This window comes from Typopeltis vanoorti, chromosome 9 (genome assembly GCF_054136105.1).
Source record: "Typopeltis vanoorti isolate ZY-2024b chromosome 9, IOZ_Tvanoo_1.0, whole genome shotgun sequence".
Lineage (NCBI taxonomy): Eukaryota > Metazoa > Arthropoda > Arachnida > Uropygi > Thelyphonidae > Typopeltis > Typopeltis vanoorti.
Genome location: NC_143557.1, coordinates 69,429,524 through 69,444,326, shown reverse-complemented (window position 1 = coordinate 69,444,326; position 14,803 = coordinate 69,429,524). Strand labels below are relative to the sequence as shown.

The 14,803-nt window shown below is 34.0% G+C and overlaps 1 protein-coding gene across 1 annotated transcript in view; it reads left to right on the top strand.

Annotated features, from left to right (window-relative positions):
* The window catches only part of LOC150103130 (uncharacterized), a 607,032-nt gene that overhangs the window by 305,454 nt on the left and 286,775 nt on the right, over positions 1–14,803 (top strand). Inside the window, exon 16 of the mRNA XM_090397550.1 lies at positions 13,394–13,629. Within this exon, the coding sequence (XP_090253676.1) occupies positions 13,394–13,629 (236 nt within the window). The remainder of the gene's footprint in view (positions 1–13,393; positions 13,630–14,803) is intronic.

Genomic DNA, 14,803 nt, shown 5'->3' with positions numbered 1-14,803 from the left:
AGGCGTGAACAGATGGCATCAATGGCAATTTCATATTAAAAATGAGGATATTAGGAAAGAACTTGACATTGTCAGCATCCAGGAATGCGTTAGCAGAGCTAATCTCAGATGGTATGGTCACTTAAATAGAATGGGAGAGGAAAGATTAGCAAAACAAGTGTTCTCTGCCAGGTTGGCAGGAAAACGACCCAGAGGAAGACCAAGATATAGGTGGATTGATACGGTACAAAGTGCCTTAGATGATAGAAATATAAGATCTGATAATGTTGGAGTCTTAACAAGTAACAGACTGATTTGGAGGAAAATTGTAGATAGGAAGTTAGTAATGATGTAATTTTTTCATGTAGTACTGTCATATCCTGTACACCCCTTGAGGGTACATGGCAGGAATTTGATGATGATGATGATGATGATGATAAAAGAAAAGAAGTTAGCTACACTGGCTAAAGAAATCAGAATTTTTTTGCTATGTAGCAACTGAAAGAAAGAATAACCATGGAAGAATAATCTCGGTGAATATACGGATAATAGAAAATGCTATATGCACAAGAAATAGCTGAGTTGTTGATATTTCAGAGAGACATAAGCTCTATGCTGGGAATGAACTGGACAAAATAGAAAGAGAAGCGTTAGGAGTATGAAAGCTTTTTCAAGAGCTTGACTTGAATACAGTATTTGGGAATGGTCTGGATATTGAAGAAATATGCAGAAGAGTTAGCAATGCCCTAACCTTGAATGCTCAACTTGAGATTAGCACATGCACTATTCCTTAGAGTGGAAAGATAGCAAGATATTCCATTATCCAAGAGTGGAGGTAAAACTGATGCAGCAGGTTTCTGGCATGATAATCAAGGTTTTGGAAAGGCGGTTAAGAAGCACAATCCAAAGATGGGCAGACAACACTAAGACACTATAGAGGAGAATGCAAATGGTGATAGCAGAATTATTATTATTACGTGACACCTCCAGGGAGTCCAATGACTCATTGAGGGAGGGTACCTACTCTACAACCCTGTCGCCACCACTCACTCATTCTACCAACTACACCAACGCTGTCTACTGCCCTTCACCAGTATTTTCACAGACAATCACAAACATCCATGCCCATGGTGGGATTTGAACCCGCAGCCTTTTTTGGCTGGAGAGCAGATACACTAACCACTCGGCCAACCAGACTGGCTATTAATTAGATAATGGAAATGGATATACAGTTCTTTGGGATCTTGCCAAAGCATTTGACAGGATTCCATGTTGGAAGTTGTTGCATGAGCTAAAAGAGAAAGTTTTGCAAAATAAACTTATGGTGGCTAACCAGAAGATATCAGGACATGATGTATGGCAGCCAAGTCTGAGTTAACATGACTGGTTGTATACTGTAGGATTCTTTACTTGGGCTATTGTTATTTAACTTGTATATTATTAATACTGGGCAGGAGACTTGAATGGGATATCCAGTTATTTGTTGATGATGATGATTCTAAGTTATTATTATTATGGGCTACTCCATAGAGTCCTTAGACACATGGAGAGAGGCCCTAAACATGTTAAGCACTATCCTACATTTGCATAGTATCCTACTTCGCTTTGAACTCATTCATGGTCATGGCACCTGCAACAGACTCTGGCAACCTATTTCACTTATTAACTACACGCTTGTTCAGTTTCCTGGGATGGTCCCTAGTTCTACCACCACCAGACCTCTTCTGAAAAATTTTCTCTGTATTAATCTTGTAAAAACCTTTCAGTAATTTGTATGTCTCAATCATATTACCCCTTTTCTGCCTGTCAACCCATTTCTGTAACCCACGAATCTTCAATCTGTTCTCATAAGGTTCATTCCATAGACCTGCTATCATCTTGGTTACACTCCTGGATCCTTTCCACCTTTTCCTCATTGCCACTAACCCCAGGTGACCAGATCTATGCACAGTAGTCAAGATGGGGGTCTTATCAAGATTCGATAAAGAGGAATAATAATCCACTTGTCACTGCTCATCAAAATATTCTTCATTCCTTTAGTATTACATGGTGATCAGCATTCACTTTGGTAAATTATGGAGACTACAACCATGTTAGGAATAATTATTTTAATTTCCCAATGCTTGGACCTTCATATTAATGTCATCATCTGGAGTATATATACATATATACAAAGACAAGCTATATTACATTTCAAACAGTATGCCAGAGTGACAATGATTTAATAAACTGCTATTCTACTGGCCTGACCTTCAGTGGGAAAAAAAAAAAACTACATCAAATGTAAATTCTATTTATAACATCAGAAAAAAATTCATATAAATAGTTTTAATTCAGAAAAATTGGTATCCTAATCGATAATTTAACATAACTTTGTTATATTAGAGCTAAGATCCTAGATTACTATAATTATAATTAACTCTTAAAGCAAAAGGTCATGTGGGTAGAATATGTGCTATCCATATTCTTAGGAATTTTAGACCTCCATTATTGTTAAGATTTGGGTAGTTCATAAGAATTTCACAGGCCTCCTTAAATTTATGCTCATACCATATTTTGGTGTGATGCCAATAGTAGGTGCATTTCCAGTCAATTCTATGTAGAGTATTCAGGTCATGATCAGAAAGACCAGATTTACCATATTTATTAAATTTAATGTGCTGTTTATGTTCCTTTTTCGGATAGGAATTGTGTTAATTTATTTTCACAGTATTGATGACAACAAAATGAAAACACACTTAATGACCTAAAGGTTATTTTTAATAACATCAGTGATGCAGGATATATCCCTAATGATCTAAGGAAATCCATCTTTTTCACTATTCCCAAAATTCCAAGAACTTTTCAATGTTCAGAATATAGACTAATAAGTTTAACAAAATTACAAAAATTATTACAAAATTACTACTGAGAATAATCATAGAAAGAATAAAAAGCACATTGTCAGTAGGAATAGAAGACACTAAATCAGGTTTTCAAAAAGACAAAGGTACAGGAGAAGGAATTATCAATTTGAAAACATTATATGAAAGAAGCCTTGATATCCAGAAAAGCATATATCTTTGTTTTATTGATTGCACCAAAGCATTTGTTTCAATAGATCACAAGAAATTAATACTTATCCTACAGAATAACGGGTTAAAAGGAAAAGATCTACGTATAATTACAAATATATACTGGAATCAAATGGCCTCAATAAGATATAAAAATGCATATTCTGACAATTTTGAAATCAAAAAAAGGAGTAAGACAAGGATGTGTCTTATTGCCTTTACTGTATAATATATATAGCGAGCAAGTTTTTAAAAATATTTCAGAACTGAAGAGTGTAAAAGTCGCATACTTCAAGTATGCAGATAACACAGTACTTATAGCTGAATCTGAAGATAATCTTCGAAACTTAGTCACAGAAATTTACAACAGAAGCTTAGACATGGGATTAATTATTAACCTAAAGAAAACATAGTGCATGATTATATCAAAAGAACCAATAAATAAGAAACTAAACATAACTGTCAACAAAAAGAAAATTGAACAGGTTCAGTCTTTTATATATTTGGGACAAATGTTTACAGACAGAGGAAATTCCCTTAAAGAAATAAAAAGAAGAATAGAGATAGCAGGAAAAGCCTTTATTGATATGAAAACTGTTCTAACATCCAGAGACATTAATATAGACACAAGATAAAGATTAATAAAATGCTGTATCTGGTCAAGCCTTCTCTACAACAGTGAAACTTGGACTAAATAAAGAATCAGAGAAAAAATTAAAAGCTTTCGAAATGTGGACCATTAGAAGAATGTTGAAAATACCATGGACAGAGAAAATGAAAAACGAAGATGTTTTAAAGAAAGCAAAAATGAAAAGAACATTCATGAAAATAATTAATGAACGAAAACTTAAATATTTTGGACATCTAACTAGACAAGAAGGCATTCAGAAACTAATATTAGAAGGAAACTGGATGTAAAAGGAGGGAGAGGTAGACCCAAGAGAATGTGGTTTGAAGATATTAAGGACTGGACTGGCTTGAATTATCATAAATGTTCCAGAGCAGCAAAAGAAAGAAAAAAGTTCTGTGACATGGTTGCCAACCTCCTAGGGGATGACAACACAGAATAATAACAAAATGACTAATATTTATTAACTTATTTGCTGACGTTATATCCAGCATCTTCATAACACAGAAACAGTTTGTCTCAGTACACAAAACAACAAATTGGTATAACAGTGGGACTAATTGAAAAAAATTGTAACAAACAACACAAGGAACTAAAGTCCTAATTAGGTGACATTTATATTAGAAAAATAGAGAAAACAAATATTAATTAGATCTTAAAATGACTGTCTCCCAGATTTTTGGTAAATTTATTCAGCCATACTTGTTGAGTTTTGGAGTATGTTTTAAAGCTTCTGTTGATTCCAAAAAAACAATCTTTCTGATTTATAATAACTTTTGTGTAGCACTTTGTTTTTTTTCAATTGATCTTGTGTGAAGCGGTATTCATGGCATGGTCTGCTAGACCCAACTTGCCATAACAATTGTGCCAGATGTCAAAAGTTCTTCCTGTTTGTCCATAGCAAGCCTAAACAAGAACAGAGCACTTCATTAACTTATGGATGTGATTAAGAAGAGAGTTTTTCCTTAGATGAATGGCCAATTTGACATAAGGTTTAAATATGATATGTAGTTGATATTTATTATGCACTCTGGATATCTTTTCAGATGTGCCTTGAATGTATGGGATGGTAACAGTTTTGCTATAGTCTTGTGTGGTAGGCAATAGAGGGGGATGATACCATACTATTGAGCTGGATGATGGCGTGACTATTTGTGCACAGATCTCCCAGTATGTGTGGATTTTCTATAAACCAAAAAATATTAGTTATTTTCTTATTAGGAATGGTGTGTCCTGTTTCACCTGTATAAGGCAAATTACAGGTGCAATGAATACAGGGAAAACCAGTGGAGGAAGTAGATCCTTGGATGAATTAAATAAATTCTTTAATTTCACAGGTCTTTAAAGGTGACATTAAGATTGTATTTCTGTAATATTCTGTTTATTTGTATTATTCTGTTTATCTGATTATCCAATGTTTAATGTATGGAATGGCTACAGTTTTAGTTTAATCTAGTTTATTTTTGTTTTAAGTGGAGTCTTTTTGAAGAATATTGATGATTATTTTTGCTGTAGCGATTTTTCAGGAAGGTTTTGCTGATAATTTTTAATTTATGTTTAGTGACCAGCAAATCTTTAAAGCCCTGTTTTTTTTTAGCATGTTCATGACGCCTAATTTTTGTATTGGGTGGTGGTGAGAATTTGTGTGTATGTTGGCTTACGGTAAACAGTGAAGGAAAGACTGCCGTAAGGAAGACTTGTGACAAATGTATCTAGAAAAGGAAGTGTGTTCTGACTTTCAATTTCAGTTGTGAATTGTATGCAATTGTGTTATTTGTTTAGGTGGCTGAGGAAAGTGTCTAATGTCTGGTGATCATGGGACCAGAAAATGAAAACATCGTCAATGTATCTAAGCCGGACTTTGAGTTTAAAAATAAGAAATCTAGCGCATGTTGCTCAAAAGCTTCCATCTCAAAGTTAGCAATTGGGGAAGGGGGTAATGGTGGACCCATAGTTGTAACTTCTTTTTTTGCAAGTAACGGGCATTATGTTTCTGGCTATTAACAAAATAGCCAGAAACATGATACATGGGCAAAGAGCACTGTGATATCGGCAGGAATTTATCCTGTAAAAGAAGAATTATGTCATTGATTGGGACATTTGTGAAAGAAGTAGAGACATCAAAACTGACTAATATATCAGATTTTTCAAGTGCATTGTTTTTAATTTTGTTTACACAATTGCATTTGCATGTACTTAACATAGGATGGGGGAATGACCTACCAGCTCGTTGATACTAGTTTCTTGACCGATAGTTGAAGGTATCGACAGCCCCAATTATCATCTAGCCAAGAACCAGTATCAACCATAAATCGCTCTCATGCCACAAACCATTCATTCACTCTATTTCACTCCCTAAATATCCTGCATATTAATATCATTCAACGTCGATGGTTTTTTCCTTTTCATATGCATTGGTGGCATAACAGAATGCGTTGAAATAATATTGTGTAATAATAGTTGCAACTAAACAACAATTAAAAACACAGTCAAAAATAAAGTAAACAGTACCAGTTATATTTAACAATATCGCCAGTATTTATTAAAAATAAGATCTTATCTTGTGCAGCATCTGCTACTAAAAACAGTGCTAGCACTCTCTCTGATATTTATATCTTCACTGGTTCAGAATATAAGAGTGTGCAGAGGATTTGAAATTAGAAGTGACAATCACTCAGTTTTATAGTTAAAATTATGAAAGGATAAAGAAACGAATCTCACTTGAAAAATGGACTGCAAATGTATTAAATCCTATTCTTGTAGTTTCACCTCCTTAAAAAAAAATTTTTTTAAAAATATTAATACTTAGTAAAACATGCATGCTATAATATTATTATTATTCGTGACACCTCCAAGGAGTCCGAAGACTCATCGCGGGAGGTCACCTACTATACAACTGTTTCCACCACTACACTGAACCTCTACCTATCATCTCTATCAACACCATCTACTGCCCACCGCTACAACTAGTATTTTTTGTCTGTAAATTGCGTGTGTTCTGAAGGGCCGATTTGTCTGTATGCGGGATGAAAAACCTAAGTTTCCGGGAGAAAAAACCCTGCTACCTCCATATGAGATCGGCTAACTCACCTTCAATTGAAAAAAGTCCACATAAGGATTCCTCCCGTCGCGATGAGAATCGAACTTAGGCCTATTCCAATCGAAGGGCGCAATGCACCGTCGTTCTTCCAATTGCGCTACAGAGGAGCTAATATGAAGAGCTTAAAAAAGGTTTGAGTGCATCTTCTGATTTTTTGTTCTCATATCACTATGTATTTTGAAATACCAGTAAAGTGGTGTTGCATATGAAATACCATGCAGAAATATAATATCTACTGCCATGGGTTGCTAAAGAATAACATCATTGATGTGTGAGAATTACTTTGAAAAACTTTTAAAGTGACATTATTATTATTATTATTAGTAGTAGTAGTATTAGTACAGCAATCCCTCGATTAATGCGCTTACGATTAGTTCGTTTTCAATTTGTCATTTTTTTTTCTATACCCAAATTCGATTAATGTGCCTATATACATCTTAAAAATAAATGTTACAGATTTAAAAATTTTTCCATCTATACATTCTTATGGCTAACTATTTTAAAAAATCACTCATCAGGATGAAATAATTTAGTTACTGATTTAAAATATTTTACAAAGTTATTTTTTAATCGCATACAGTGCTACGCTATTTCTATGTATACTATGTTCCAAATTTACTGCCAACATTTGTTGGCTGCTAATTACATACACCCAGCCATATGCCAGTCCTGAGCATGGATGAATCTCGTGCCTCCTTTGCAATTATTTTCCTTACTTTGTTTTATTTTAAGGTATTTTCCCAACCTTTAATCACAAGTAAAAGAATTAGTGAACAAAAAAGTGGAAGTGTGAAAATGATTTGAAAAGTAATCTCATTGGAAGAAAAACGTGAAATGACAAAGAAAAATGAACAAGGTGAGTCCAGAGCAATGATAGGACAAGAACATAAAAATGGGTGAATCAATTATAAGAGCAATTTTAAGGAAGAAAAGATTTTTTTTTTTTATGGAAAAGATTTCCACGCAAGTTCTGTGTGGTTTGAGCATTTCAAAAAAAGAAATATCCTAAATGTTCTAATCACAGGCGAAGCTGCAAGTGCTGATAAGGAGGTGGCCGCAAATTATCCAGAGATTTTGATTTGAAGAAAAAAGGACTATTGTGACCAAGAAATATTTAATGTCGATGAAACCGGTCTTTTTTGGAAGCAAATGCACTGCATTTGCTTCCAAAAGCACTGCCAGAAAGGTGTGCCCATATATTATAACTAAGATATATGGGCACACCTTTCTGGCATTCGTATAGTGAAGGTATGCAAGTTCTTTTCACTTAAACTTTGATATCATCCAGGTCCACCTACTCACTGATGAGACCTCAAAAAAGGTTGAAACCAGTCTGGGTAGTGACCTCTCCTCATAATGTAAGGCAGTATTACATCTTCTAGGAGATGTGTTTTACATTATGAGAAAATATCAAGGATAGTGAGGGAGCTTGCTCTACCTTTGCTTCGAGTTGCCTTGGTGTTATACTACCAGGTGTTCACTTACGCTTGGATTAGCCGATAGTTCTTCGGCATGAAACTCTTAGATCGTAGTTTTCGATCTCAGAGTTTTGCATACTGGCTGTAAAATAATAGAGATTTTTATCCCCTTAATTTAATTATCTTCACCAGAAAAAATAGCCGTTTGGCTTTTAACTTCATGTCTAGTTAAATTATCGTAATATGATTAATATACAGGTTAAGCAATAATGGCCCCAAATCAGATCCTTTTGGCACACTACTAGACTTTCCACTTTTGAGATACAGCATCCCCATTGCTAACTTGCTGACACTTATTGGGTGGCAAATCATCTATCTAACTTACCAATCTAGTATCTAATCCCAACCTCTGCTTCTGACTCCCTTCCCAGCTCCAAGTTTTATATCCTATTTAGTAATATTCATTTGCTGTATTGACTTGTCTCCTCACTTGAAAACCACTCACATCTTCACCTTCCTCTCCATGGAGCTTGACTGTATGCAGTCCATCTATCCAAATATGAAGTCATGTTTTAGGTGATATGAATGTCTGCAACTCCAAATGACACCCCATTTCCTCCACCACTGACCAAACTGGATGAGATACCTTCTATAAGCAGTGAACTAAAGCAAATTGCACATCTTCCTGCCGATATTCCTGATACCTTTGATCCCTTTACAATCAGTTCTTCCATATACTGTTAAGGTTACCTCTTCTCTGTCACAGAATACCTGTTCTCCAACCACTCCCATCTTAATGGCACCAAGGTACCAACTGGGATGAGTTCTGAAACTTCTGCTCTTTTCCTTTTCATGGTCTAACTATTGCTTCTGTCACAGAAATTATCCTCACTCATGAAGGCCTTAATTCTCCATTCCACCCAAAATTCTCATTCATTTTCGAAGCTTTGGTTCAACAGGAAGTACCAAATCATTTGAAGAAAAATATTAGTTTACTGCAGATAGCTTGCCTGCAGTAAACCACCTAAGACAGCTGGCTTCTAGCATCTCTCTCTTTCCCTCCAACTTTTGCATAAATGATCATGTTAAATTGCCTCCTTCCATACCAGAATCTAAGCACCCTTTGCCTCCTGTGGTTTTTTGGCAAAAAAGCATCGAAAGATTTGTTAAACAACTTGGACACCAAAAAGTCTTTTGGTCTTCATGGCATCTCTTCAACTAAAACCTGTGCCCCTGAACTAACACCTGTGCTATATTATCTCTACAGATTTCTATACTTAACTGTCATTTGTCCAAATGCATGAAGGAAAGAAGTATGTATCCAGCCCTTCCTAAAAAGGGAGATTACTGACAAATTGCCATTATCTCAGTCTTCTCCAAAATAAGAGAAAGTCATCAGTCATCTTCTCCACTGTCTATTGGCCCACTATTTAATTAGTGATTATCAGTATAGATTCTGCAATCATCTTCCATGGCTAACCTCAGCCTGCATCACCTGCCACTAGATGTGTCATGGGAAGGTTTGCAGGAACATGCTTTCACTCATGACATTTGCAGAGCTTTTGAGTGCATCTGGCATTAAGGCCTGCTAAACAAGTTGCTATCATTTGATATATCTTACCACCTTCTGTAATTGGGTAGCCAGTTTTCTCTCTGGTCGTACACTGTATGTCACGGTGTTTGCTCCCTTTCTTTGAGCTTTGCCACCAATTCAGAAGTGCCTCATGGCTCTGTTCTGTTATCTGCCATCTTTTTCCAAAATGTGAATGACTACTCTCAATTTACACTAATTCTATTCACAGCTTTGCTGATCATAGTGATGGCGAACCTTTTTACCCAGGTGTGTCAAACATCATTTTTTTTAAAATATTGACGTTGTTGATGTGCCACTTGATTACATGCATTATAAATTAAACTACATAATCATAGATGGTGACTTATACATATCATATTAGGCTATTTATTTAATAGGACAGTGATATAAAATCTATGAATTCATATTATACAATTAATTTAATAAACTGAAATAATATGAATTCATAGATTTTATATCAATATCAAATTGTTGCTGAGTACTGGTAGAAAGTTTCTTTATAGAAGGGCTGTAGTGTGTACATTTTAATGCTACACAGGCAGCGCTTAAAACCTTGCTCAATCTATTTCTCCCTTTCGATTTGATATTATTTAAGGCAGAAAATAGAGTTTCACAAGAGTATATAGAAGAGAAAATTATTAGAAGAGCTTTAGCAAAGATTTTAAGAGCATGAAAATTTTCAGGAAGGCTATTCCACACGCTTAGAATTTCACAGTTTGAATTTTTACACACGGTATCATGCAGACGTTCCCACTCAAGTTATTCTAATTCATTTCTAACAGCAATAAACTTTCTTTTCCAGATAGAATTACACTGGAAGTCGGCTAGCATTTCTAGATCTTTTAAATCCAACCACTCAAAGCCATCTAATTTAAGATACATGAATTCTGTTTCATCAGGAAGCTTTATGAATTGGATTGTTTGTTCCGACATTCGAAATTGCTTAAATCTAGAAGAAAACTGCTCAGTTACTGATTTTAGAACTTCAATAAATTGGTTTATATGTTGTTCACGATTTTTGGGGCTGGTTTCGTTAAAAAAAAAATTTCACTTTTGGGAAATGCTTAAAATTGTTACTTTCTAAATCACGTTGAAATATTTTGAGTTCATTCTCAAAGCTCTTGATTGTGCCAAACATAACATCGACAGATTTTCCGAAACCTTGCAATTGTATATTAAGTTCATTCAGGTGCAGTGAAAAATCTGTGAAAAACATCAGCTTACTGAGCCAAGCAGAATCGTTCGAATGAGAAAATTCGTGCTCCATGCCCTTCGTATTTAAATATAATTTAATTTCATTTAAACATTCAACAAATCATTCACGTACTTGGCCACGACTCAACCATCGAATATTATTGTACATTAATATTAATAGACCATTGTACACTGATTCAACTTTGCTTAAAAGTGAATTAAATTCTCGTTTGCTTAAAGCCCTGGCAGCAATAAAATTAGTTACCTTTGTCACAATTCTCATCACATCATCCAAATCCTTTAAGCCTGATTTCGCACACAGTGTCTCCTGATGTATAATACAATGGAAACAAACCAGGGGATGACCAACATATTCTGTAAATTCTTTGATAAAACTGACATTACGGCCAACCATATTAGGTGCGCCATCAATTGTAATCGAAAATATTTTCGATAAATCTATCTGTTTCTCACGGAACACTTTAACAACACAGTCGCATATGGCTTTACCTGTCGTGTTTTGAGGTAAATTTTCTAACTTTGTCAATTCCTCATGCATAGAATCACCGTGAACATACCTTGCAATAATAGCTAATCTAGCTGATGACGTAATATCTGTAGTTTCGTCGAGACAAATAGAAAAACAATGGCATGAGTTCAGGTCTTGTTGTATTTAATTTTCTATACTAGCATTCATTGATATAACTCTGTCTTTAAAAGTATTCCTACTTAATGGTAACTCTTTCGTGCGCTTTACAATAGCTTCCTTATTATGAATATCCTCAAATAAAAATGGCACACTTTACGAAAGCTTCTTTAATATAATCACCAACACTAAGTGGTTTCCCATGTTCAACAATAGTATGTGAAATACTGTAACTTGCGGCTACTAAATTTGAGGGTCCTGAAACAAATTTAACTAAAGTCCCTGATTGTGATTCTGCCAGTTTTAGATGTTGCGATATGTATTCTTTGCATTCTTCAAAATTTTTCTAGGAGTCATTTGTGTTTCAAAATTTCTTACATTCCAAGTTCTACTCACAGATAGTGCACCACATGATTTACAGAGAACTTTATAGCCTCTATCAATAACACCGTATTTTTCAGTCCAGGCATCTTGGAAATTTCTTCCACTTCCTTTCTGTGATAATTTAAGTTTTTTTATTAGTGATAGCTACCTTTGTAAAAGGGTTCACAAATTAAAAAATAGCACAATTATATACAGCAGTAATTAAGCAGCAATAATTAATAAGAACTAACAATTACTGGAAATGAATTATACACCAGCAACTCAAATTACTTAAGTGGCAGACCATGCAAGCCTACCACTACTTCTTTCAGTAGGGTTGCCAGATTTATTACCGATACGTTCGTAGCAACCTTGTTATGTTTTACTCTCTATCAAGCTACTAAATAGCAGCTATTTAGTAGGTTTTGTTGTGACTCATCGTAAGGTGTTACTATTTGTATTATTTAACAAAATTTACTGAATTTATTGCAACTATAAAAATGTTTTCATTATTTACTCAGATCAATTCAAACTTTAATGCTGCGAATTATATTTTCTGTTAAAGTGGTTTTAAATATGTTTAGAACTTGTATTACTCAGTCGAGAGACTTGGAATGCTCGCATGAACGAATTTCACACAGAAGTCAAAGGAAAACTTTAAGTTTATAATATAATATATAAAGCATGTATTTATAAGTTTGTATCATATAATATTGATAATAATTTTTATAAGTTTTTATAATATCATATGACTATGCAGATATTATAATGATTAAGAAAGAAAATGTAAACTTAAAACGCTCGTTGTTTATAGGCTAGTTACAAAATAAAATAGAAAAAGCTAACTAAAAAATAAAATAGAAATAGGCTAACTATAAAATATAATTCTTTCAAAGAACCCAAACCTACCTTTGCAATAACTGAGAGCGATCTTACACGATTTATTGCAGTTTTTTCATCAGAATACCAATATTTTTCAACATCCAAGGAGTGTCACCTGAAACCCTCAAGTGTGTCATATGTTCGCCATCACTGGTCTACTCCATTCATTATGTTAATTTGACAAACCTTGCAGTGCTCAGGAATGATCTTGAAGCTTAGGAAGTGCTCAGACTTCCTAAGCTTCAAGATCATCTACAACCAATATAATTTATATATGATTTATTTATTACTATATATTAAAGATAAAAGGTTAAGCAGGAAATGTTAATATAATAACTTGATTTCTATCAGGTATTTCAGGATTTTAACATCTCCACTGTTAAAAATCAAGTTATTCTATTAACATTTCGTGTTCTTTTTTTTAACATCTACATTGGGGATGTTAAATTTATGTAGCAAAATGAAATATTTTAACACATTTAACAATGTATTCTAATTTTATATTAATGTTTCTTTAATTTTTTTACCCATGAAAGATCTAGTTTGTCCTAGCATTTCTGGTCCTTCTGATCTTCGCTTCACAGATGTTGTATGTGTAGGAGATATAAAGCAGACTATTCTACCATTGCATAATCCCACACCTTATAATTTATGTTGTGCATTACAAATTGGTAGTGTGACCCTCAATGCTTCAGATCTTCCTGTGGATGCTTGTGGCTTGATTTTTCCATCTTCAGTAGAAGTAGAAGCAGGAAGTACTCAAAATATAAAGGTAAGAATTATAACTGAATATTAGAAAAAAGGATAAAAAAATGTGATTAAAAATAGAAGGGCGTTAAAGGACAAAAAGTATGGATGAAGGGAAATCTCCCATTACTATTCCAACTGAGGGTGGTGTAATCCTCAGTTTACCTCCTCTGATCTTTCTTCAGAAAGACATTGGGAAAATACTCAATACAGTTGACACTACTACTATTACTACTGGATAGCATCTCTCCAGTTTTACTAAGAACTCATGGCTCCAGAACTAACACCCATCCTGTATCAGATTTACAACTTTTTCTACTCATTAGCATTATCTTCACATTCTTGTTATCTGGCCTTTTCCTGAAAAGAGAGAGAAAAGTTACCCATTAAATTATCATTATTCTCACCTTACTCTCAAAAATGATATAGAAAGTCGTCAACAACCAGCTACTTCACCATGTAGAAACCCATCGGTTAATTAATGATCATCAATAGAGATTCCACCATTTCTTTTTTACAGAAGACCTCTTTAATAACCTTACCCAACTTTAGGCAATGAAAGATTTGGAGATCTTGTATTTGCCTGATATTTCCAATGCATTTTAGTGTAATTACAACAACCTTCTTTCCAAGTTCCACATTATGGTTTACTCTTTTCATGCAAGCATATTGCCAGCTTCCTCTATGATTGTTTGGTGCATGTCAGTTTAGCAGGGAGATATGTCTAACATCTGTTCTGTATACTACTACTTAAGTGTTTTCAGTGATTTTTCTCATTTTATATAAGTTTTTCAACTGACTTTTCAGCATATCTGCTTTGTTTATTCTGTATCTGTTTCCATTATAATGAAATATAAAGTGATAATTTTTGTCAAAATTTGATAGAATAATTCAGAATTATGTAAATTAGAATTTTTCTGAATGAATGAAATTTAATTAAATTTGGTATTTAGAAATCCTACTAAAATATCCTAGTCATTTCAATTTCAGTCGAACTGTTATTAGTTTAATTGGGCAAAAAGTTTTAAAATTATTCAGAGTAACAATTCTAATAACTTGCCGTACAGTTTTTGTTATGGACAGTTTAAAAGAAAACCATGTTAAATTTTTTATCATAATGTGCATAGTAGAATGTGGACATTGCCAATTTCATGAATATATAAAGAAACGTTAATATGACTAGAACTGGAATAAAAGGT